The sequence below is a fragment of the Mytilus edulis genome, chromosome 2 (genome assembly GCF_963676685.1).
Source record: "Mytilus edulis chromosome 2, xbMytEdul2.2, whole genome shotgun sequence".
NCBI classification, from domain to species: domain Eukaryota; kingdom Metazoa; phylum Mollusca; class Bivalvia; order Mytilida; family Mytilidae; genus Mytilus; species Mytilus edulis.
Genome location: NC_092345.1, coordinates 60,184,019 through 60,211,965, shown reverse-complemented (window position 1 = coordinate 60,211,965; position 27,947 = coordinate 60,184,019). Strand labels below are relative to the sequence as shown.

Here is a 27,947-nt window from a genome sequence, read left to right as displayed (position 1 = left end):
GAAGTCCCAAAAATACAAAAGACCGGACAGATATATGTCGGTTTTCAATGAAACAAGACATAATCTTCCCATAAACATTAAAATAACGAGGAGATCCATACCGTTCTGTTGGTTTGCCGAAAGGTAAACATGCCATACTATTGGTATTCGAATCATTCAATGTCAAAGATCTTTCTAGTCCCCATTTAACCTTTTTGGAACTCATATGGGCGTTTGATGATTCACTTTGATACTGAAATACAACTCTAGCCATTGAGTGAAATGTATTTTTACCATCGATTATTTCAGCACTTAAGTGAATATTTTCTGCTCCCTCCTGTATAATACGACCACCGTTTCTAATTAGAGCAATACCATTATGTACATAGGACATGTCTTGGATTCTGTCTATTTTCAAATTTGCTAAATTAGTCCGATATCGACGTACTTCAGAATATGATGCACCAAAACCATGACAGTTTGGATTTTCAATAAAAAAAACAATTATAGTAAAACTTATTGTGTAATTGTAATGCCAAAGCAAAATGAAATGAAGTTAACAGGTTTATGTTTAAAGCAAGTATGCATTCTGTTATTGCCAGGACTTTTCGTAGTTTCTCGACAGTAAGTAAAGAAACATTACTACAACTTTTCGTAGTTTCTCGACAGGAAGTTAAGAAACATTACTACAATCTCTCAATGAGCATCAGAATAACAAGGATGAAAGTTTAAAATCCTCATTAAAGTTCATTTATAAGAAATACTGACTTGGAATGGCTTCGAAGTTTAAACATTTTAAATCGGAAAGTCATGAAATTATCAATGTTATCTAAAATTACAAATGTTGTAAGCACTTCGTTAAACTAATACACAGTGTGCTTTCGCCACACTGAGTGAAAATGGACAAAATTTTGGAAAAACAATTAAGGAATTCTAGTTTTACATAATGAATAAACCATAAAACTCTGTACAAAATGCAAAATCATATGTCAAAAGACAAAAACAAGTATCAAAATTCAAATTTTTTTCCCATCTTGAAACTTGAAAAAAAGTCCAAATGTCTTTTTTATTCCATTTTATAAAAAAAAAACGACCGGGCAAAAAAGTAAGCTTAAGGTATTAGCTTAGCTAAAAAATCGTTTTTAGCCTGTAGGTATGCCGGTTCATTAAAATCGTAAAATATGCACCTTTTTCTTGATCTGTCACTCCACTATAAGCATGGTGAACCCGTGTTTCACCGAGCCAGTTAAAAACATATATCAAATTAGGAAATATAAAAAAATTATGAACATAGGGTACATATATGTTATAATCACTTAAATTAAGGTAATGTTTCAAACCGGTCTTTCCTGTATTAAGTAAGCAACATGAAAAATAAAACTCATTCGTTCTTGGGTTTGATTTCGTCTGTTCTCATGGATTCTGTTTTAAAGAACCTTTGTTTTTGTAATACTTTTTTACTTACCCATACGTTACGTAACATAAAGAGGAACATAGTACAATTCCTATAAACCAACTGCTTATCCGTGTCATATCTTATCATGGAACGAAGAGAGTATTCAGGTTTAATCTTATGTTAACCTGATAAAAGAAAAACAGCGTCAATTGATTTATGATGTATCTACATACAATATTTTGAGCATTTTCCGTTCACGTTGCGCAAATCGCATACCAGATAGTTTGCAATAATAAACCAGACATGACAAAATATAAAATTAACTAAAAAAAAAAACGGCTGATTTATTCTGAAACATAAAGTCTGCTGAAGCCCCAGTCCCACTGGACCACAATCGCACCACGCTCACCACGATCTAAAATAAATTCAGATCGTGGTGAAGTCGCGGTATGAGCGGCATGAAATTGTAAATTTTCGTTGCTTTCACGATGCTACCACGTCCTCATTACGCTTTTATAACGATCCCGCTACGATTATACTACGTTCTCAACGCGCTTATGCTGCGACATCACTACGCTTATCAAGATCTTTCTACGATCATCACGTTCTCACTACGACCATACCACGAGTTATCCGATTTCAACACGATCTTACCACGCTTCTACTTCGATTTAAGCACGTTCTGACCACGATTATACGACGTTCATACCGTGATCTTACTACGTTCTCAGCAATAATGTCAACATTGTGTTCCATATCAATACAGTTTCATTCCTTCTATTTCTGATTAATACGTAGATTTCTCGGAAACAATAGTCATGCCACCAAAACCTACTAGAACACGTGGGCGTGGTGGTAGGGGTTGATGTAGAGGCGACAGAGGGAGCTTTGATAGTAACGAATCCTGATCCAGAATATATTTCGGCCCGACCAATCTAACCTAAATTACAACCTATTGCTGGTTCATCAAGCTAAAATGACGATATTTAAGTGAACGATAGCAGAGATGACACAGACGTGTCAATATATATATATAGGAAGATGTGGTATGAGTGCCAATGAGACAACTCTCCATATGCATCAAAGTAACAATTTTTAAAAGTAAACCATTATAGGCCAAGGTACGGACTTAAACACGGAGCATTGGTTCACACCGAACAGCAAGCTATAAAGGGCCCCCAAAATTACCAGTGTAAAACTATTCAAACGGGACAACCAACGGTTTAATCTATATGAAAACGAAAAGCATGATTGAGCCGTTAGAGAACATGGATAAGAAGTCCCATTTACATACACACAAACAAAACCTGGGGAGATTCAATATATTCGATGTGCAAATTACAATGAGAATAATGGTCGTAGTATGAAAGTAGTCAGGTCGTAAGAAGAGCGTGATGAGGACGGCAAGGGCGTACTAGAATCGTACTATGGTCAGCGTGGTAAAGTCGTAGTGGAAGCGTAGTTGGGTCGCAATGGGAATGTGATAGTCGTAGTAAGATCGTAATAACGTCGCTGTGAGATCGTAGCGCAGGTTCTCCGAATAGAATCACGCTTTCGCTACGCTCTCGCTACGATGGTACAACGACCTTTGCGATCTTACTACGATCTTACTGCGCTCTCGCTACGCTTCTACTACGACCTGATTTCGCCACGACCGCACCACGATTGTTTTGAATATGTTCAAAGTTGGCCACGCTCATTACGATCCTGAAGACCTCACCACGATCGTGATACGACCTTACTGCGATCTACACGATCGTACTACGATCATCAAAATTTGCATTTTTTTCCCAGATCGTAGTGCGATCGTGGCCTAGTGGGACTGCGATATTACATGATTGTTTATGTTCTTCTTCTAAAAAAACGTGTTAGCTCAAAAAGGTTACGTGTGTTATCTGCCAGTCATTTAACCGGCATTAGAACAATCAATAGGCAGAGATAACTGTGAAACCGAATTGTAGACATGTTCTAGATGTATCCCGTAATATAACCATCTCGTAAGCCGACAAATATCATAATTATACAATAGTACTCAAAACTGTAATATAATACAGTGGTCTCGTGGTAGCGGGTTGCCTTGAGTACAAATGGGTCGTTGGTTTGAACCTCGGAATTGTTAGTCCAGAGACTTTTAAATTGGTGTTAGATGTTTCTCTATGATAAGCACACGGTATTATGACCTGATTTGCACTTGTCGTTTGCTTTTTTCCGACGTAGTCGGTATAGTTTCGGTTTGTGCCCTTTGAACTTAATGACGCTTAACTATGGCAACAGAATACGCATGCTCGAAAATCCTTTCTGTGATTAGACAAAATGCTGTCATGGTGGGTGATTTGGTTGTGTTTGAAAAAACGTCTCGTTAATTATATCGTGATAGAAAGCAAGTGAAAAACTATAAATATTTGAACTAGATCTTATAAAGATTTATATTTTTATTAAAATAATTGTTTCTCCAATAGATCTTTGCATTCGTGACAGCTGTTTATTCGGGACAATTATATAATTTTTAATGTAAACTTTGTTGTACGAACGTACATAACTTTTAGAACGCACATAGGCATGTAAGATTTTCGAGGGGTTTTGGTGAATGTAAACAGAAAGATACGAGGACCGAGAATACTGAACACAAACAGAGAAAACGTTAGTTAAATGGTATCTTTTTGCTTCTGAAGGTTATCGAAATGATAGTTTTAAACATATACTCAAATTTAAATACGTCGGATATCTTTTTTAAAGATAGTTCTTGTTACATTTGTGTTTATTATTCTTAGTTTTGATTAAGTGAAAGCGTTTTTCGTTTTCTCCATCATTTAATGTAAATATTCTGAGTACGCACATCTTTGTTGTATCATGCAATACATGTTAATATAGTTAACACCTCGAACTAAAATCATTGCATCTGTATTTTTCTAAATGTTCAATATCGAAGACATTAGGATTGGAAGCAGGTATTTTTTAAGGTAGTATTCAAAACTTAAATGTAAAGGAAAATATTAGATGCAAGTGCTGACTATATCATATATGGTTTTAATAAATAAACAGGACATCAATTTCATATCTAAAAGAAATTTTAAAATACTTTGCAAGAGGTTTTGTCTGAAAGTGCTTCTTTAAACTGTGTCTGTATCCAAATTGACATTTGTTTTCATAACTGCATTTCAATTATAAATCATCCAGATATACATACGTTGCCACACAAACAGAGGTACAGTGCAAATTAAATATTTATCGTAGCAAAATACATGCACTAACGTTACTTTCCAACCATGTGCAATTGATTTTATCATTTGCTATACACAGCAGAAAAGTATAGCATCAAATAAAATTAACATTTTTGTGGTTTGCTACCCAATTCTCTCGAGAAACTGCTTATTAACATGTTAAAAGCACCAGGGTAAAACAATTGTGTACTATATATTTTGGTGATCAAACCGCATTATAAAATTACAAAAAGAAAACTCACACTCCACAGGATGGTTTATGCAGAATGATTCCTCCATTATCATGTTAATGTGATATGTGTTATGCATTGAATGCTTGTTTACAGTATGTGTGTTACGTCATGTAAGTGTGCAAATATATAATTAAATTGCAAATGATGTAGTTTTTACAAAAACAGATAAACACAACGCTGGCTGGCATCCATAGTCAGTCTGGATTGTATGTATTACCGCAATTTTATTAGAATATTTAAAAATATATATCTTAAGCCTTAGGATGGTTAATTTAATCAAATCATAGTAGTAGGTTAGTCAATATGATTGTCTAACTATTATTACACAATGTACATGATGTATTAATTAAAGGTTAATATCACATTTGAAACTAATACCATTTATCTTTCAGAAATTTCCGTATATCATATCTTAAACATGTTTAACACCGAAGTAATATACTCATTTTGTTACAGCAAACCAACACGTAAATGTGATCAAAATTCTATATTTTTACTTCAAAGAGAATTCAAATAATTTGAAAGGAAGAGCGCTAATGTTTTACTCGAGTTGTATCGGATAAAACCCGATGTTTTGCAAACATGTACATGTATAAGACTTTAATTCAGTTTAAAACATTAAAATATGATATAAAAATGATAACTTATATCAGCTCAATTTTTTTTAAGTTTCAAAATCTGCATAAATCCTTTGCATCCTTTAAATAAGTTAACAGATTATATTCATTAATATCGTATTTCAATGCTCTAAACTCAAATAAATTTAAAAAAAAACAAGGTCAAAGCGAAATACAGGGGGTGCCACATAGAGCCGGATCTGCGTTACCTTCCAGAACACCTGAGATATCCCTTATTTTTGGCGGGGTTGGTGTTGTTGAGTCTTTAGTTTACTATATTGTGATTTGTACCATTAGTTGTCTGTATGTCTTTATCTTTTTTAGCCATGGCGTTGTCAGTTTATTTTCGATCTATGAGTTTGACTGTCCCTCTTGTATCTTTCCCCCCTATTTAATTGAGCCCACGCAGTTTAAGGTGTGCGTCACATTTTTTGTAAGCTGGCGTTTCATCAGGGGAGTTAAATCAGGGGCATTTAAATGTAACAACAACTTCTTGCTGCTAATTCGCCTCTAAAATACCAAGCAAGGTGTGTCCTGGCATAGGTGTTTATGGACTCATAAGGTGGTTTCTGTGTTTGGTATCCTCAGCTTTGATTTACAACTAATACGTTGATCACTTTAGACATAAAGAAAAAGCTACGTTTAATGAGATAATGTAGTCGATCTTTGAATTAAACATTAAGAATAGAAGTGAAGTATTACACAGCAGACCTGTCGACCTATGTACATAAAGACTTTGCTAACTGTCTAGCATACTTCCCAGTTAACACATTATTTTGGTGAAAATGAGTTACAAGTTTATAAAATTTGACTAGTGGTAATAAAGTTCTTTGACGGACACACTCTTAACACTTTTATAAGATTAATATGTTTTAAAAGTGTTTTATTTATAAAATGACTTTTATGCAAACGCTTAATATTGGAATAGGCCATCGGTTATCTTAGTTCAGCATGACTTGACTCATGCAATCGAAACATCCAAATTTATAAAAAAAAAATACAATGATGTATATGGAAACAAAGTTCATAAAGTGTTGGCATTTTCTAATAAAGTCTACACAAAAGTAGAAAATATTTTATTTATGCAATTATAATTCAAGCAAAACAATACAATTTTAATTCAGTTTGTTCGGCAATCTGAAAATAAATAATAATAAAAGCTTTTAAATAATGAAATGATATTGCAGTCCACAATCAAAACGAGAAAAGGTAGATCCTCAGTACGATAACTAGTAACGGACTTTCACCTGGCATAAGCAATATAATAAATGAAATACATTGTAAACAAAGGTAAAATTCAAATTTTGGTCAATGAATGTCAAATCTTGTCCACTGATTTCTGGATTTAAAGCTGTAAACAGCAATAATCGCAAAGCAACATCAAATCATAGTTCATTTGTTCTGTAGTAATAATCATCACCAGGAGCTTCTGTGAATAGGTTATTCAATTCCTCCTTGATTTGAGAAAATCCAGCTCTCTTACGAGGATCATAGTGCCAACACTTCAGCATGATTTTGTAGAACCTTTTAATGAATAAACAAATAACAAATTTTATCATTATTGACTACTTGGTTTTGTGGCAACGATAACACTTACTATTAACGAAAGAAGCCGGAAAATAATGCATGATCCAAAAGATATAGATTTGAAACAACGATATCATTGCATCAGTTGGATGGTATATATTGCGTATTCTCAAAAAGAGTTAGCTTATTGATTTTATTTTTAGAATCATAAGTGCTACAAATGTGTACAAAAATTTTTAAGTTGTATTTCTAGTTCATTTATTACTATTCAAAATTAACACTTGCATCTGTTTTTGTCCAAAAAAAATGGATTTGGATGTGTATTTGAATATGTGATGTTTATAATACGAACGGTGCCATTTTTCGGCATTAGATGTGCATTTCGTCAATTAATGTCTCTTCTTTTTGATGATTGGCCAAAATGTTCAGATATTAGGTTTTTCAGGGATAATAAAATTCACATATAGTCTTACCTTCTTTTCACATCACTATTGAATAAAAGGTTTTCCGAGCTAGTGTAATATTTAACGTTATACTGAAAACGGTATGTAATGGAATGTTTTTATTCCATTTTAAGTATTAATAGTACGCACTTCACAAAAACTTCGGAAATAAAAAAAAAACGCTAAAGAATTATATGCGGTCTTATAGGAAAAGGTAATGCGATGATACGTTTTAAAAGCAGGATCAATTTCATGTAGTATTACACTTGGAATAATAAGCTATATAATACGAATGAAACATTAAAAAACATAAGTTGAAACAAAATGTAAATTGTAACAAACACCTTTGACAGAATTTAGAAACAAAATGAGAACCAATTGCACGGGAAACAATTTATTTTCATCATGTACAGTAAAGCTTTCGAAAATTAAAAATCACGTCTTGGACACTGGTACGCAGAACCTCATAGGAAGGACATCAAAACGGGAATATCAATCTTTTGAATATCAAATAAACCAGATTTATATATACTCCATATGTCAGCGCTGTTGGAATTAGTGTTCAGTATTCAGTTGCAGTTTGCATAGATATATCTCCGTCGTAAGAATTATAGATTTAAGAATTGTTGGTTGTTTAACGCCCAGCGGCAATTGTTTTATTCATGTTGAGGACGAGAACAAATTATCAATAAAGACCAAAAGCTATGTTCTATAATAGAGGTAGTTCGGGTGAAATTTATAGTTATTTGGACTGTCATACTGCAATGAGTATATATTGGATAGCATGATCAATTTCACATTGCAAGAGGTCACCTATGAACCCTTTTAATAAGGCTCCTTGGCAATCTATCTTTGGAGTTCATCGGATTTATCGTCCCCCTTTTTGACCGAAAGTGACACAGTACTTTAATTGTGTAAACTACGGATGTATTTTACTTATCAATTTTAGTTATGATGCAATACAGTCGTCATTTCAGTAATGAGTGTAAAATTTTAACGCCAGTAAAGACTTAGTTCTATTGATTAAATGTCTAGGTGACAGTTAAAGTGATATGTGAACAAGATGCTTACATGTGTACTAAGGATTCAAAGAAAGTTAAAAATCATTAACAGATATCTGGAGGATATGAAAAGAGAGAAACTGTTCACGTGTACTTCGTCATTACTTTTGATACCGCAATTAACAAGTTTATGAATACATTGCTTCACAACTTAAAGTGACATAAGACTGAAACATACACATCATCACAATGCTCTGGTTTCTTCATCTTATATCCACGTTTGACCATACCCGGTACATCTCTACTTTGCACACCTGGATAAGGAGTCTCACCTATAAAAATAATGAAGATTATATTCGGTTGGTTTTTTTTTAAAGAGTAGCAAGTCAGTAAAAGGGATATCTTTTTCCTGTTGATATATCTATATTTCGTAGACCTTTTCTAAAATATATTAACAATATTATCAGCAACTAGCAATTTTTCAGCCGTTTATTTGTACTTTGCGGATTTTTCCAAAAATGGATGTCTTATATCGCTCAAAATGTATGATTTTCCTTTAACGTCAGTTATATATATTCAAAAAAAAAGGAGTTCTTATAAGTTTATTGCCAATTATTTACAGTATCAGTCTAAAAAAGAAGAGTAATAGTTCAAGACATACATCGATTAAAAGAAAACATCCTTCAAAAGCAGAATATATGTAACATATATATCATCACAGTTGAAAAATTAAAAGCAGTTTTTTAACATAATAAATTAAAAAGCAATCTTATAATATCAGATCATATAATAAAATGATTAATATACATAACGATGGCAATTAATATTTAACGTTCACTACAAAAGTCAAAAAGTTGAAAAGACCAGTTTTTGTCTGAATTTGCATGAATTTTTACTCGACATTCTTAATTTGTCCGAATAATTTATTAAAATTCTTGACATAGTATGAATTTGTCTAATAAGGTTCTTGATTTTTCTTGACAAGTGTATTGACAGTATGGACATTGTCTTAAAATTTCTCGACACTTCCTGTATCATCTGATAAGAGTCTGAATTAGTCTCGACCAATTCTTGACTTTCTTAAATTTGTCTCGATCTGTCTTGACATATTCTTGACATTCTTAATAATGTCGCGATCTGTCTCGACATATTCTTGACATTCTTAATAATGTCTGAATATGTCTTGACATATTCTTGACATTCTCAATAATGTCTGAATATGTCTCGACACATTCTTGACAGTCTTAAATATGTCTTGACACTATCTCAACAGTATAAATTTCGCCTTAAAATGTGAACAGACTTATTTTGCACTGTTTATGATATTCTATTGCTGTTATATGGCTTAACTGTACTTTGAAGAATCAAGGATCCTTTTGATGCAACTAAGTTGGAATACCCTGAATAATCCCCCATGTAGATTAATTTTGATTTAGTTTTATTAATTCATCTTTTGGGTTTGTGTAGCTTAAAAAGAGGGGGGGGGGGCTTTCGTGAAGGTCAAAGAATTTGTTCCCATCTTGATTCAAAAACCTTATTCATATTTTAGGACAACCAAAAACATTTTTTTATTCCAATTTGAGTGTTGAATATTTTAACAAAAATCGATATCTGTGATAACTCCTTCCAGAAAAGAAAAAAATGTTTAGATCTATATTATTCATGTCTGTTTCAGATCCATTTCATAAGACCAAATGAATGATTTCTATAGAAATGGACCCATTATAAATAAATTTATTTTTTATTATTTCTGGAGTAGATAATACTTTTCTTTTAATCTTTGGAAAATATTTAAATTTTATTTTATGTTAAAATAATTAACTTCATAATTTTGATGAAGAAAATCAATTTTACTTCAATTTTTTTTTCATCAAAATGATGATTTTCATTTTCATCTATAAATAAAACTTTTAAATTGTAGTGGCATGCTCGGTCAACTTATAAGTTGCATGGCTTATTAAAGGTAAAGTAGTAATTTCTATTGGACAGTTGTGTGTGGAATACCTTAATTTTATGGGGAACATCCTGTCCATGTGTAATACTTAATATGTATATTCCAACAGATGCCATTACACAAATTTTTCCTCTGTTAAATGAATGATTTGTATATCATTATAATTTGCTTTTTATATAAACTACATTTTGGTACAATAATTATTTACCATATAAACATTGAATATTATGAATGTAGAATGAAATATGTCTACAATATGATTGGTTATAATCATTTAATTTATAAGATTTAGGAATCAAAATTTCTAATTATTTAATACCCAATTTTAAATTGTTTTATATCAACACACCCACATTTAAATTATTTTATACATTACATTGCATAGCCATATTTGCATTTGTTAAGATATTTATATACCCAAATTTTCAATTATTTTACATGCCCAATTTTTATTTTTGAAGTGTAACTTGAAACAACAGTATATCATATAAACAGAAATAAAGATTAAAGTTATATCATGAATATTGGTTATGATTTGTAAAACTCAGAACTGTCAAGTAAATTTAAGACACAATTCAAAATGTTCAGAATATGTCAAGCCATACTGAGAAAAAAAAAGAATGTCGAGAACATGTCGAGAAATTTCAAGACAGTATTCAAATGTCAAGAATTTGTCAAGAAATTTAAGACCATATTCAGAATGTCGAGAATATGTCAAGTAAATTTCAAACAAATTTGATATAAATGAGAATTTGTCAAGAAAAATTAAGACACAAGTCATACTTATGGAGAATGTCGAGTAAAAGTTCATGCAAATTAAGACAAAAACTGGTCTTTTCAGACTTTCAGAATTTTGTAGTGGTTAGTTCTGGCACAGGTTTAGAACAGCATATTGCAATTGGCAGTCTATATATAAAACTGCAAAGGATCGTTCAATACGTACCGAGAGAAAATATCTCCCACATTACGATACCATAGGACCAAACATCACTCAATTCATTTGCGTATGCTGTGGTTTTCATACATTCTGGGGCCATCCATTTGACCGGTACTCTTTCCTGCAAAAGTTTAATTATAAAAACATTACACTATATACTTAGCCAAACATATAAAAAATAGTGTGTGCAGGTGACAATTGAGCTTTTGACGTATTTTCTAGCTTTTGTCTAATATGTCACTAATTTCTCAGGTTTGTTTGTGTAGAAGGGAAACATAACATATTTTAATGTGTTAATGATATATGATAGTTTTGAATAATTGTGCCTGAAAATATTTCAAGTTTTCAGAGTCGAAATGTATTTTTGATAATACAAAAACAAAACGATATTTTATATCTAGCAACTATAACAAGTGAATATTCGATAGAATCTAAAATATTATTCTGATATTTATGTTGATGATTTAAACATGACGATTCATGTTTAACAACATCACTGAATGTAAAATACATATGTAAAAACAGAATTGGTCACATGTCTCTCGCATTATCAAATATGTTATTTGTATGTCGATATAGACAAAACCTTCAAACACTGTGGCGTGCAATTAGCTTTTTCATGATGAGTACACTTTATCATACTATGATGATTCCGAAATAAAATAATATGAGTCCTATCTCATTATCCAGATTTTGTTTTAAATAAAAAGGAAGTACACATTACGATACATTGTGATTTAGATTTAGCTTAAGATTTAATATAAGAATGAATTATTGCTTGCTGCATAAAAGAAAGGCTTAAACAAAATGAAATAAGCAATCAATGAATAACATAAGATCTGTGATAGGTCAAGCTATTATATATTAGCCACGAATCATGGGAGTAGCCCAGTATATGTTTTTATTTTTCAAACTAAATTTTGAATTTTAGTCTCACATTCGTTGACATATTGAGTTGGTCGAATAAGGACCTTTAGTTGTAATTTGTTCTTACCAATATTATTATGTAACAAGTTTTAAATAAAACCGTTTCAAACATTAAATAGTGCACACTATCAAATATTCAAATATCATATTAAATTGTTAGCTTACAGCGTTTTTGGCATCTTCATCCTGATTTGCATCTGGATCCGGACCAAATCCAGTTAGCTTTGGTTCATGCAGATCATTTAGTAACACATTACGTGCAGCGAGACGTCTGTGTACTACCTGTTATTGAAAAAGGAACAAATGTTGTTTATGCATGAATAAAACAAGACGCATTCATATTTCATTACACATTTTATGAATTATGAGGGATATATCATACAATCTACGATGAATTCATTGAATTTGAATATCCTTGAGCTTAATATGAATTTTACATACACACTTGAAAGATGGATGATGTTAGGTTTTTGTATCGAGTTAATTTCATTTGGAAATCAAATTTACCGTCAACATGGTCCAGAATTACGTATAAAACGGAGTATCAATATAACGTAACTGTTGCAGTACCTCAACAACGAACCATCAAGAGATAAACAAAAAAAACCATCAATATGCCCGCACGCAGTAAATTATTATGTATTAGGGAAAAACATTTGAGGAGCAATTAAGCTCTAATGTTAAATAAGCAGCAACATACAATTATATCATAAAAGCGACGAAATGAAAGCATAAGACCACACCAACATATAGAGACTAGACTATTCAACAGAAAATTATAATGGCTGATGATGCCTGTAATGGCAAGAGGTAACGACAGGAGCATTACAGTCCCCGAGATCATAATATCTGACCGAGGACAAATAAGATGGTCAATTTGAAAACACCCATTTCTTAATATTTTTATTAATCAAACCGTAAATGAGTAATATTTCATCAAGACAAATTATTCTTTTTGAGGAGAAATTGTATACATAATATACCATAGACATGTATACATGTCTCCGATTATACAAAATGCATTATTAAAAGAGATACTTTAAAATGATTTGATGGAATAACATGCAAATGTAAATATAGCTGTATATTGTGTCCTATTCAAAGCAGTTCATGGCAAACAATGCACAAGATTTCATTCTGGATTTTAAAACTCAAAATTAAATAAATGGATAGAAATCATTGACTTTATGATGGTTCTGTTCTTTTCATAACGGTTCTGTTTTTTATTATTGCGTTGTGCTTTTAGAATTGTCCTGCACTTATTCCATTTTGGTCTGCAATTACTTTCATTGATAATGGGGAAGCCACTTAACTAATGCACTAAAATGGTTTATAAACACTGAATTAAACACTGGAATTTCTATTTTGTCATGACAGTCTGGTATTGATTAACTCTTTACATAGAAAAATTCGTAAAATATAACTGATCCACATAAATACATAAGCATTATAAATACCTTGTTAGAGGCCAAATAGTCCATTCCGTTACAAATGCCAAACGCCATTCGGAACAATCTCTCCTCTAATTCTACTGTAATATTTGATCTAGCAGACTCAAGAAATTCTTTCAACACTCCTTTCGAACAGTATTCTAGAATCATCATTGGACCACCTACCAAGTAATCAAATCGAAGGTCAGTGCTTTTGGAATAGCATGTTTTACTGTACGAGTTAAACAAATCTTTTGTAAATTGGCCGTTGATAAATTACATTTGTTTTAAAGAAACTAAGGTTTTCAACTCCCTCAGACAAAGTTGGCTTTAAATGAATTTGGCTTCAAACATTTTGTCGTTTTTATATACCTTTTGATCATATATCATTATTCATACATGGCATTCGAACGTTTTAATTGAAAAGTTTCTGTTGAAGGTTAATTCAGAAAAGTGCTTCCTTCGTCGGCACGAACTAATCAAGTCTTATTTTCATTTACTTCATCACGAGGTCAATACCACTACTAATGTTTATGAATTAACCTGATTTATTACAAACCCTTTATCAAATCTCTGTTGTTAGATTAAGAAATTATTAAGAAACAAAGATACTAAGGTTTCAGCTTTTTAGCAAAAGTTCTGTAATGAATTTGGTTTATTGTTTATTTGTTTTGGGGTTTTGTTTTTGTGAATCAAGAAAAACAGTTCAAGTGTTCCTTTTTATATATTTTTCAAAGCTGAATGTACATTTTGTCCCGCGAATTTGACCAGTCAATAAACTCAACATAGATACCAGAATTGAAATTTTATATTTACGCCAGACGTGCGTTTCGTCTATAAAAGACTAATCAGTGACACTCGAATCTAAATACGTTAAGTCATAAGCCCTAAGTATCTTTTAAATCATATAATTACTGAAGCAGTCATTTGAATAAAATGAATTAATTATATTTACTCACGGACATCATCTTCAACTGAACCTATGAAATCCAAGATATTTTTATGATGTCCAACTTTAGTCGCATAAAAATTTATCTTAGCTCTCATTTTCACCACGTTTTCCTCATTCTGGTCATCTAGAATTTGTAATAATATATGATTGCATTTAGTACAAATTTATAGCAACTTTACTCACTGCAAACTACGGTTTATTACTGACTCTCTTCTAGTTTTCAAACAATGAGTAATAAACCATGCTTATATTTCTTTTACTTCAAACTCATTGCTTTGATGAATTTAAATCTTCAGTACTGCAAAATACTATCATTTACAGCATATTTCATTGCATGTCAAAATATTTTTATAATTGCAGTGTCACAAATGAATGATCTTATTAGTCAAATAAAACTATGGAGTATTATGTTTTGATCTGAATGAGAGACGTTTGCTTGTTGATACATGACATGCATAATAATATGACATGACACCGGACGGTTCTATTGTAATTGTTTCACGTTTGTCATGTCGGGACATTTACAAGCTGACTATACGGTAAAAATATAAGATCAAGATAAAGCAGATAAATATCAGAAAACAAATTGAACTTTTATTATAAACAAAGATTCAGAACGCCATATTTTTAGTTTCCTAAAACTCTGCGACAAAATTCTCATTCGTGGTAATAATAGTAATAATATACAGATATTTGCTCAAAGAGTTATTGTTGAGTGATGCAACTGAAATCATAAAAAAAACAATAGCTTGCTCGGATAAAGCCGTATACATCAATGGCAAGCAACTATGATTTTTAATTTCCAGCGGAGAACGATGGGTTACGGCGCTAAAAATATTTGCCATCTTTATGACATAATTTTTCCTTATACTCATGAAAATGATGTTATTCCGAATCTGTTACAGAAGTTTATTTTTTGGACATTATTTGAACACAAAAAGTATTTTTTTTTATAGGACAGCATAATCGATCATCGTTCGTATTCATCATATTCGATGTAATTAAGGAACAGGGCTAATATGCATAAAACTACTTAAATTAAGATTTATTCCAAACGGACGGTTTATCAAACATGTCTTACGATAAATAAGTACTACGATTGTCTATATTAAAATAAATGCTTAAATGCACATCAGCCTTCATTAGATACGCATACTTGACTTGTTTTTTTATTCACTGTGCGGTCCAATTTAATTTATTTGCGATGAGTTGGTTTTTATATGTGTACATGTATTCAATCGCAGCATTAAAGCATATGTAGTTTCAAAAGTTATTTACAGATATATAAAATTCCTTCAACCCTAAGCATATATTTTAAATGTCTCAGTATGCGAAAAAAAAAAGTAAATTCTACAATACCTTTTAGGGACTTAGCAATCACTGTTTTAGCTTCTTGGTGCGTATAGTATTGTGCTAAATATATGATTGCAAATCGTCCCCGTGTTAGTTCTGATTCTAAAGAAATATCCTTTCTAGACAAAGCCCAAGATTTCTCTCCTTTGGTATCCATACCACCGTAGAAATATATGTCATCATCTTCTTTTGAAATAAAAGCACGGTTCTATATAATAAAATGATTCATACTTAAAAATATTAAAAAAACAAACTCGACAATTTAAAAGAGGGGCAAAAGATACCAGAGGCACATTTAAACTCATAGATCGAAAATAACCTGACAACGCCATGGCTAAAAAAGAAAAAGTCAAACAGACAAACAAAAGTACACAAGACATAACAAAGAAAACTGAAGAAATCTAAAGATAATTCTTTTTTTAATGTATATACAATTTTCGATTAAGTTATAAATCGTTTTGTACCAAGTCAGTTTCTATCCATTCACTTGATGTTTGAGCTTTTAATTTTGCCATTGGATTAAGAACTATCCATTTTGAGTTTTCCTTAGTGTTCAGTATTTTTTGTGATTTTTGCCTTTTTGCTTAGTCTTCCTTACAGACTCAGTTCAAAGTTTTTTTCATATTTATCAAGTGGAATTATAAACAAGAGTGTATATTGTCTTCAATTGAAGTGATAAGAATACTCACATTCAGCCCACTACTTGTACCACGTACTCTTATGGTATTTCTAATTGTGCGTATACCTGCAGTAACTTGTTGTTTAGCAGGTTGTAGTCTACCAGTTCTCCCAAGAAAGACTAGCACGGCAATAACAACAATCAGGATTATAAGAAAGCCTAACAAAAAATAATAGTGTAATTGAAAATCCAGCATTGCAAACAAATACAAAAGAAAAACTAATTACTACTATTCTCAAAACGAATTACTTTCCAATTCGAAATCGTACAAAAAAAAACAAGAAAGCCGTGAAAAATGATTAATTGTTGAGCTATATGATAAAAATTAGTTAATCATAATTGCCAGAATTAACTTGAGTGAATTTGGTCCGGGGAGCATGAATTTGTTTTATAAGACCTATATGTTTGATAGTTTTAACATTTTATGTAGACGAAACGTGCTTCTGGCGTACTAAATTATAATCCTGGTACCTGTGATAACTATCCTGGTACCTGTGATAACTATCCTGGTACCTGTGATAACTATCCTGGTACCTGTGATAACTATCCTGGTACCCTTGATAACTATCCTGGTACCTTTGATTACTATTAATCGACTTGTGATTTTGGATTGTCACTATTCGTCGTCTCTCTTTCTCTTTGTCGTTTTTCGAGAACTAGAGAATTTTAAAATTTCAAAATTAAACTGTACATCTAAAATATTTTTCTTTTTTTTCAGGAAAGATCAGATAAAAAAATATAGAAGTCGGGTGAGCTAAAAATTAATCTAAACAGAATTACTAGGACTTTGTTCTGTCAACATGTGAGCTTATTGAAATGGAACCTCAATTACTAAATAATTCTTGTAAAAAAATCTCTATAGATACCTTCGAGTATGCATGGATTTTGAGTTAAGCACAAAGGAATTAAAAATCAAATCTATTAACTCGTGTTTGTTTAAGATAAGATAGAAACATTCGACTTAATTGTATAATGATATATTACGTTTTTTTGTTCATTTGTTTTGTGATGAGCTTTACTGCTTGCAATATATTGTTAAAACTAATTCACGATTACCTGCAACTAGTCCACCAACTCCACCGGCAGATAGTCCAACTTCTAAAAACATAATAAGTCAAAGTAAATTATAGATTTCGATAATAAGATATCCAGTCCACATTTTAGAGCAACTTGTCAAATTTTACTATGAAAAAAATGGATTGTTTGATCATTACATCTAATTTATCTATAGTTTAATTACCAAAAGCTCAAATTTAAAGGAATACGGTAAACCGGAAAAAATTGTTACATCAAAGCAAATAAGTTTCCGATTTATTCAATGTCAAAAGGTATGTTTGATATAGCGCTAGACTAATAAGGCTTGACCAAACAAAAGGAATAACAGAAAACAAGATACAAAAGTATACAAAAGTATACATAAAAACACCTCCAAGAATTACAAAACTTATCAGGAGCAGAAACAAAACAGTTTTATCGACTAGGCTGTCATATATTATAGTAAACTTATTTGCGTATTTCTCAACATGATACCAATCATAGTCTCAGATGGATTGTGAGTGCAAATTTTTGATATTATTCTAACGGTTTATCAACTTTCCTTCAAAGACCGCTCGTTAACGTTTTTCGTCAATCACTTGCGTTCCGTTATTTTTCTGTCTCATTGTCATCTATTGTACCAGTAACAGGTATGATCATTAATCCTATTTTGTCATTAAATCTGAATTTCAAATCAGTACGTATGGCATGCAGGTTTTTCTCTCTATCTAAACCTGCATCAACAGCAAGATGAACAACAGAAAGTAACCCAGGGTTATGATAATTAACCCAAGGTTAAAATTTAACTAAGAGATAATTAACCGGTCCCTGGTGTCAAAAGAATATGTTAGCAGCGTAAATCCTTGTTAACAAAACTTCGATATTTTGTCGATTAACATTTGTTGGCGGTAACTTTATTGTGTATTTACTTTTAAAATAAAAATAATTTTTTGGCAAATAATTACTGTCTATATCATCTTCATTCCCATAAAAGTCCTAATTTTGAAAGCATTTTAATGGAAAATCTATACGATTATTCTAAAGACTTATATGAAGTGAAAAAATTATTTCGCATACATTTGCAGATTAATTAACTGTGCAGCAAGCATTTAACTCTTTCCACTTAAAATGTATGTTGTGCATGAAGGCATAGCTTTTCTAATTCAGTAATAAGACTTGCTATTTTAGATACAATTTTGTTAAATCTAAAAATCAGTATATATCGAGTTTGTTACCCCTTTTTAATGATTTAAGGTTTGGTTAGGATTGGTGAGGATATTTTTTTTCTATTTTTTTTCTCAATTTAGTTTCACACGCAATTCAATATGATTTTAAAAAGAAGCAAAATACCTTCTTCGGTAGTAACAAATGAAAATTTAGTCGGAACAGAACTGCTGACAAAGTGAGTATCATTTCCATAATTAGTTGTCATGTTAAACCAGTATGATGTTGTTGGTGATAAACCTGTTAGGTCAAAGGTTGTTGCCTCTTTATGAACTTTGAAAACCTTTGTCGAATTATCTGGTCTAACAAGAACAATCGATATTCCTGCCCTTTCATAACATGTTGGGGCTTGAATCCATTGAATGCTGACACTGGTGCCTGTTGCTTTTAAAACGGTTATATTCGAAGGACTGAAATCTGAAAAAAAGAGTTGTTATGCATGTTTTGCAGCTTGTCGAATATAAACATACCCGGCTACGTCCACTTGTATTTTTGTCCATCTGATTAGTAAAGCCTTTTGCAACTGATTTTTATAGTTCGTTCTTACGTTGTACTGTTAAACCACTGTCGTCCCAGGTTAGTGGAGGGTTCGGATCCCGCCACATTATTAATGTATGTGCCTGTCCCAAATCAGTAGCCTGTAATTCAGTGCTTGTCGTTTGTTTATGTGTAACATATTTGTTTTTCGTTCATTTTTTGTACATAAATAAGGCCGTTAGTTTTTTTCGTTTGAAATGTTTTACATTGTCATTTCGAGGCCTTTTATAGCTGACTATGCGGTAAGGGCTTTGCTCATTGTTGAAAGTCGTACGGTGACCAGTAGTTGTTAATTTCCGTGTCATTTTGGTCTCTTGTGGAGAGTTGTCTCATTGTCAATCACACCACATCTTCTGTTTATATATATATTATCTGAAGTGCTATACAATCACTACTGTAACAACACATATAAACGCACTTGTATCAAAATTGCATGGAATGGAATATGAAATCATGAAAGTATTATATTTTCCAAAAACATCAGGTTAAATTACTGAAAGACCGCCTTTTACATGTAAGTTATGATAATCTGTCATTTTGAATTAACCGTACTATTTTGGTATACATGTATATTACACCCCCATTTGTGTGTTTTCTACTAACTTTGGAAGAATCCGTATAGTAATGCCTACCAAGAATACCTTTGAATGCCATACATATGGAACTTGTTTTGTTTGTTCATTTCAATACAAGACAATAATCATAGTTTTCGCCTCATCGTAATCATTGATTTAAGAGAATTTTTTATTGAAACTTTGACTGATTTGTCATGCTTATCGGCATATTGTATTTGGAAAATACAGTAGGTGGTTAAATACTAGTGGTATTTTCATCTAATGTTCAACAAGCTAAAGTTGAATTCAAATTGTAACACATATCAGTAAAGTCGCTTGCTTACATGTCATTCAGCATCAAATACCCAGAAATGCTTTAAATGTTTCCGTCATTTATGTATATCATAAATAGCAAGATAAAAAGGACCCAGCCAAAATGAAAGAACGCAACTTACAGTCTTGAACACCATTAACTTCTTTTACCATTCCAATCTATTGAGGGGAAAGATATTTTGTACATTTATGATAGAAATAATATATGTCAGACAAACAAATATCTTTTTGTATTTAACTTTTATGTAGTGTGGGATGTAATGCTTGTTATATTTTGATATTTACAGTATAAATATTCCTCGTGTGCTTCATATTTGGACAGAATTCTTAAATTTGAAAATGGGTGAAAAAGAAAGAAAAATTATCAAACAGTGTTTATACATCATACGATGATCAGGTGCATGCATATAAACTAAATTTAGTCTTGTACGTACTTTTTTGTTTAAATATGAATCTTTAACGTGTTATCGACATAATTTCTTATTCAGTCAATATTTGAACGTCTGATTCGAAAGCTAATAAACCTTTCGAGTTTGTTGCAGAAATTTACCGTATCGTGACATTGATAAACAATCAACACAGAGCACGCTAAACACGTTAACAAAAGGTAAACAAATAGACTAATGCTATTTTCTAATATTTTCTTTACGTTGGCATTGGTTAAAAACAAATTTCTTTAACAGTTGTGAATTGTTTTGGTGTATGTTTAAATAGAATGTATCATTAGTCATTTATTATTATTAACCTTTCAGTGTAAGTTTAAAATTGAGAATGGAAATGGGGAATTTGTTAAAGAGACAACAACCCGTCCATAGAGCAGACAACAGCCAAAGGCCACCAATGGGTCATCAATGTAGCAAGAAACTCCTGCATACGGAGGAGTCCTTCAGCTGGCCCATACACAAATATGATACTAGTTCAGTGATAATGGACGTCATACTAAACTCCGAATTATACACAAGAAAATTTACATTCTTTCATCATGAATTTGTCCTCGCACTTACGCCGTGCGATTGCCGCAGTTCTAACAAGTAGTTATAGTTAGAGGCATGAAGGGTAAATGCATACAAATAAATTTTAGCGATGAAGTGTTTCAAAAGACAATAATTTAATCGCAGTACATTAATAAATATGTATAACTTATTCAACTTTCTTTTACAAAATTACAGTTTCATATGACTAAATCTTCACGTACCTCTTTTGTAATGCTTGATTGTAGCATTGCAGAATTAAACACCGTAATTTCTAGCACATAGACATCATTTCCAATGCTATCAATAGGAACCTTCATCCAACAATTGTTAATTTCAAGCTGAGTATCTATCATGAAACAATCGCCCATCCGAACACAGTAACACTCTTTTGGTTGTGTATCGCAGTAGTCTCGTGTCTAAAATAAGGAATGAGAAACAAACAATTATAGTATATGCATAATAAACATCAGTTTTGTCAATTTTTAAAAGGAAAAACTAAATGCGGCTGTAGTTTGAAAATCAATTAAATCAAAGATGTTATAAATAATAGAATAACAAAAGTTTAATAAGGAGCTCCGTTAGCTTAAATTGCTCCGCATAACAATGGTAGCCAACACCTAATATTAATGATTTTTAAATTGTTGAATTGATTGATAGTTACATGTTTAACATTTCAAATGAAATATCTGCATTGAAAAGCTATTCCAACTGAGATAAAGGGTTCCACCATTTGTTTAACAGTGTAAGAATAATGATAGATACGTGGTCAAAGTCAATATGACAGCGACCTAACGACTAAAACACAACATATGGGTCAACGTTAGACATGATCTTTGCAGGATGTCAAGCTAGAAATCGGAATGATATTTAGATAGTTTTCCAGTAAATTTTTAAGGACTATCAGCCAATTACGATCAACAGTAAATTTCTTAAATAATAAAACAAAATCATTTAAATATACTCAACGAAGACAACTGACGATATTGACAACTTTTGACAAGCACATGGACATTTAGCAGACTTATTTCGGTCAGCTAAGAACCATAAAAGTGTAATGTTTTACTTGCTATGTTGATTTATAAAATTATTCTACGCCGATGTGAGAATGTATAAAACGGCATGATTTTAAAAAATAATGTAGAATTAACTCATCATAAATACCAGGATTGATATTTTATATGTGCGTCAGACGCGTGTTTTGTCTACAAAATACTCATCAGGTATACGTACTGTTGTATGGTGTTCGTCATTTTCGTCATACTTTTTTTATTAACATACTGGTCTATCATTCAGTAAAAGTGATTGGCCAAATGTGAATAAGAGTAATGAAATTCTCGCTGACCATATTTATCACTTCTTCTCGTATAATTAAGTTTAGTCTTTTTTTTTCTTATTTTTATTTTTTAACATGTGTATCTTTACATTTGTTTTTATTCCATTGATTACGACAAAAAATTCATCTCAAGAAAGTTAAACAACAACTTTAATTTCGCTAAACAAAGCTGGGATTTGCATGACTTGTTTGCTTTACGTATATTTTAACGTAATATAAGGAATTGGTAATGATTGCAGATCTATCCTGAAAAGTCTGAGCTATTTAGAGCTTTTTGGGAATATCATATAGACCCTTTTTTATTGGTGAATATCATATGCTGACTTTAACATTTTTCAGATGTTTCTGTTTGGTATAGTTTTGATATAAGAATTATATATATAATAATTTAATATAAGAAGTAAACAACTCAATTTACGTTTTTTTGATGAGTTAAGCCTTCCAATTGATATTTTATCGCGTATGTTTTTTCTATTTTGTGATGTTATACTGTTGTTTCAGAAAAAAGGGAGAAGGTTTGTTAACATTAAAAACGTTTAATCCCGCTGCAAATGTTTGCACCTGTCCTAAGATAGGAATTTGACGTACAGTAGTTGTCGTTTGTTATTTATACGTGTTTCTCGTTTTTTATATAGATTATTGGTTTTCCTGTTTGAATGGTTTTACACCAGTAATTGTGGGGACCTTTATAGCTTGTTGTTCGGTGTGAGCCAAGGCTCCGTGTTGAAGGCCATACATTGACCTATACATTGTTTTTGGATGGAGAGTTGTCTCATTGGCACTCATACCACATCTTCATATATCAAGTCACAAAGTTTTTACAATCACACATGTGTACTTAAATGAGCCACAGGACTGGTAAGTCGTTCTTGTAGAGCAGGATCTAATTATATTTTCGATCTCTCCCAGACGAGATTCGTGTTGCTCAGTATTTTTTTGTTTAATTTTCTGTGTTGTGTTTTGTAGACGGTTGTTTTTCTCTTCGTTTGTGCCCTGACATTCTCGGTTTATTTTCGACTTATGGGTTTCAATATCACTGGTTTTTCGTCTGACTCTGTTTTTTATAATTAAGTAAACTAAAATTATCTATCCAGAAAAATATGTTCTGTACTTTCTACTTCACTTCTAAACTTTGCTTTTTTTTTACCTTTGTTTGTATGTCAAAAGTATGTTCGCTTCTGATCTCCTCTGTTTCGTTTACTTTGAATTTAAATGACACTTTCTTTATACCACTGTGTACATCCTTTGCTGACACAACAACACTGAAAGTACGTTAAATATATCAAAACCAGAATAACAATAAATAATTATACATATAATAGTTTTGATAATAGTAGCTTGTTTATCATATTGATCCAAATAAAATCAGTGAAGACGATTAAAAAAAAGTCACAGTTTTTCATAATAAGAAATTTAGGTAGATTTGTTGTAAGAGCTATTAATTAGCGTTCCTTACATCAACTTGGTGATCCTAACTCGATATGAGACCCCAAGAACACACAGTTATAAGCATGACGAAAAAAAACTTATTTAGAAAAAAACGTTATTTATGTCTCATTTTTTGAATATAGAAAGAAGAAAAAATAAATATTACCTGCTTGAGAAAGGATACTTTCCATCTTTCAGGTTAAGACTAATCTTCGGTGGGTAAACAAAAGGTGCACTATAATCAAAATTAACAATGGTAGAGTCCACTTTTGTATTACCCATGATATCAAATGCGCGAACCCAAAATTGGTGAGAATCTCCATCCTCTATATCAATTCCATCCAACCTAAAAGTAAAGTTTTCCCGTAGAGGTAAAACAGGAACCCATCCGATCTGTGGTATTTCTGTGCTGACTTTTCCATGCCTGGTTTCAAATCGCACAATGGAGTTTATATTTTTAATTGCCGTTTTGTTTCGGACGCCCTCATAGTCATCAAATTTTGGTAGGATTTTCTTGTAATCGACTCTAGTTATATTATCACTCAGTCTAGGTGTATAGTCTAAAATCTTGGTCAAAAAATGACCCTTTTCGTGGACATCATTTAAAAAATGATTTGTCCATGACACATTCATTTGTGGAATAAACTTTGTCATCCAAGAAAAATGCGATTCATTGGATGCAGAAGTTGCATACAAGCGATCAATTTCACTAGTAGTTATTTCTGATGTGTTGTCATAAATAACAAATCTTCTGGCATACTTAGAATTATTCGCTCTGTCATTAACTTCTATAATAACAGAATAAACCCCTGGATCTTTTGGTTCGTATGTAGGAAACTTTATGGGGTTTTCAGGAAGTACTACCGTTATATAATCCGGAACTGGATTGACGTTTGTTGTAATATCTGGTTCTCTTAATCCTGAGTAATCGATACTATACTCCATTTTCCAAATTTCTATGACATATTTCTCTATTCCCGAAAGCTTGTCAATCCATCCGGACCATTTTGGTGAAATTGGTGACTTCAAATTATAAGAAATTAAATTAAGCATATAACCTGCGACGGTTTATTTAAATGTCAGATGAGTGATATGAATAGTTACTTAAAATATTCTCTTTCATACATGAATGAAAAAAAACACCATAAAATAGTGCACCTTCATCATCATTATCGTCACATCGGATTCCGCATAATATAAAAAAAAAATAGTGTTTATAAGATGACATTGTGTAGTCGTTTTTTTTTTTTTTTTTATTTTGCCTTAACATTCTAACTAACAGTTTCGAAATCGTCTTTTCAAATCAAAACTCGGTATAAAACAAAAGCATGCTATCAATTTCACTCAAGTACCACTCAATAAGAATAAAGACAATGCTGGTACTTATAAACCACGAATGTTGACGAAAATTATCTATGTATATATACTGCAAGGATTGTGGGCAATCGATATTCGACTCGCATTCAAACACTGACTACCGAGATTTTCAACATTCACCCTACTGGTACTAAGACAATAACAATCAAAACCAAGGAGTAAACAAAGTCTCACACAACCAAAGGACATCTACATCAACAGTTATAAATAATAATTAAGAAACAACACAAACTCCACTAAAAACCGTATACGGCACCCGACGTGTTATTTCTTTGTTCAGTTCGGTAATGATGGAAGGTTATTATGACTGAGGAAAAATATCAGATATGATTTCTGACACACTTTTGTCATAATGGCCAATCAGCTCATGATGGTGACCGTAAAGTTTCTTTAGTAATGACCTTAATTTGATTGATTCATAACCCTGGCTTAGCAACTTTTGAGAAAGCAGTATTCCTCGTTCAAAATCAGCGTACTTTGAGCTAGCTCTAGAGTAACGTATCAATTGAGACACATATGCTCCATATGCTGGTGCCGCTGGGATGTTGCTACACAGAAATGGAAAGTTGACTATAGGAAAATTAAAATCATCGCGTTTGTCATAATTTTTGGTATTCAACCTACCATCAGTAGTCATTTCGAGAAAAAGGTCTAAATACAATACAATGAAATTCTTCTTGCAAAACATAAGAACTGTATATCTACTACAGTGTCAATCTTGTAAACAATATGTGGATTTCATCAACGTAAAAACGACTTTAGTATTTTATGAATATAAGCATCTTAGTTGACATTTCATAATACTGGTAATGGATACTGCAATTTGTTTTGTCATTTTCGTATATATTTAAAGTTCTTTCTTTTATAATTTGATGCTTTTGTGCAAGTTGAAGACCATTATATAAATATCACTAAGACAGTTTGAAGAAGCGATATCCCATGTTTTGATGATTTTTTTAATGTATCAATGACTCGTATTGTATCACTTAAATTATTACAAACTCCTACAAAATGTTTGTTGGGGTTTTATGTAAACTGCAAGTTAAAATTTAGATATGTGAAAGTTAATACATGGTTGTGGATCATAAATTAAACGGAATGTTCAATGTCAATTATTTTTATTTAAATTTTTTTCGGCGCCTTTTTACTTTTTATTCATTTATACTGGCAGATAAGAGTAGAAGGGTGTACACCATTTTCTGATGCAGAGGGGAAACTCTCGCCCATTCTCTTTTTTTTGCAAAGAGTCAAGTAGTTAGACTATAGAATCACAATAAATTCAACAATACTAACGTCTTAATCAATTGATTGATTTATATTATACTTGATGAATTATAACCCTAGGGTAAAATATTCCTACATATAAGAGTTAATTATGGTTATATGAAATAAAATAATACATGCGTAGAAATATTAATGAAAATGTGCCATTCAATTTCTTATTTTCCATAGTAATAATGACCCTTTGGGATCTTTAGCCTCTCGATTTAATTAGTAAATCTTCAATACCGATACATCTTAATCGGTGATGTGCAATGATGAAACTTTTGGGGTTTGATATTATTCGACATTGTTTAAAATGAGATTTTTAAAATATTTTGCATTGTGCCCTACAGAAGTTACATGTATTTTCGGAATGCAAAATGTTTGCAGTGAAATTGATACCGTTCATATTATTCTCATGTCTTAGCAGTAACATAGTATTATCTTCTTGCCCTCATCTCATGGCGTATATATGTACCCAAGTGATATGGTACGCTCCTGAACCTTAACATTGTATTGATTTCAAAAACAGTGTGTGCGAGTTCACAGTTATGTGAAGGACAACTGAAATCGACAATAACAGTGACCATCAATAAGTGGTTGACCGATAAGATATGTGAGTTTAGTATTTTTATGATTTTATATATCGCAGTATTAGATTATTACATGTAGATTCTATAATACTGAGTCCTTTAATTCATTATTTTATTGATTGTTTCTATTTCCCGATAGTATCATATTGACCGAGTGTGGATTTTCCGGTTGAGAATGCATGCATAGCAGTAGACTCTTACGTGTCGACGCACCTGGTATCAACATTTTGACTTCAAATGCTCTATTTGATTTTGTTTCTTACATCGATGTGTCTTCTTAATTCAATCTTGACCTTTGGAAATGTGTAAACTACAAATGTGATATTGCTCTAATTTACCTTTGTTATATCCTCTTGCAACTGCAGTGGGGATTCATTTGAAGTACAACTGCTGTCTTCAGTGCAATGGTTTGGTTCATCATAGTCAAACCAGAATTCCATGGAGTTTTCTTCGCTGATACCGGAGTACGTTTCTGTTCTCACATAACTCCAAGTATGGGTATTTCTAAGCTTCCTATATCCACCAGTTGTTATTGAATATTTCAATTTATACCTGGAAGAATTTGACAACGATGAATATATAGCAACCACAGTGGAAACATCATTCCGAATTTAATTACAAATGTAAGTGCATGATCTCGGTCTCAT

The 27,947-nt window shown here is 31.8% G+C and overlaps 2 protein-coding genes across 3 annotated transcripts in view; both read right to left on the bottom strand.

The window, feature by feature from the left end:
* Nucleotides 1-4,928, bottom strand: part of LOC139512564 (uncharacterized) — a 53,234-nt gene extending 48,306 nt beyond the window's left edge. Inside the window, exons 1-2 of the mRNA XM_071300279.1 lie at nt 4,839-4,928; nt 1,445-1,560 (exon numbers count right to left, since the gene is read on the bottom strand). Of these exons, the coding sequence (XP_071156380.1) occupies nt 1,445-1,512 (68 nt within the window). The 5' untranslated portion in view covers nt 1,513-1,560; nt 4,839-4,928. The remainder of the gene's footprint in view (nt 1-1,444; nt 1,561-4,838) is intronic.
* A 1,579-nt stretch (nt 4,929-6,507) lies between these two features.
* Nucleotides 6,508-27,947, bottom strand: part of LOC139512561 (uncharacterized) — a 110,450-nt gene continuing 89,010 nt past the window's right edge. For both annotated transcript variants that reach the window (XM_071300277.1, XM_071300278.1), the window contains 15 exons: nt 27,639-27,852; nt 24,234-25,090; nt 23,787-23,901; nt 21,528-21,722; nt 20,455-20,491; nt 19,035-19,325; nt 17,706-17,747; nt 16,660-16,808; nt 15,977-16,178; nt 14,625-14,741; nt 13,693-13,847; nt 12,401-12,517; nt 11,315-11,429; nt 8,656-8,749; nt 6,508-6,970 (listed from right to left, as the gene is read on the bottom strand). In XM_071300277.1, coding sequence (XP_071156378.1) covers nt 6,832-6,970; nt 8,656-8,749; nt 11,315-11,429; nt 12,401-12,517; nt 13,693-13,847; nt 14,625-14,741; nt 15,977-16,178; nt 16,660-16,808; nt 17,706-17,747; nt 19,035-19,325; nt 20,455-20,491; nt 21,528-21,722; nt 23,787-23,901; nt 24,234-25,090; nt 27,639-27,852 — 2,839 coding nt within the window. In that variant the 3' untranslated portion in view covers nt 6,508-6,831. The remainder of the gene's footprint in view (nt 6,971-8,655; nt 8,750-11,314; nt 11,430-12,400; nt 12,518-13,692; nt 13,848-14,624; nt 14,742-15,976; nt 16,179-16,659; nt 16,809-17,705; nt 17,748-19,034; nt 19,326-20,454; nt 20,492-21,527; nt 21,723-23,786; nt 23,902-24,233; nt 25,091-27,638; nt 27,853-27,947) is intronic.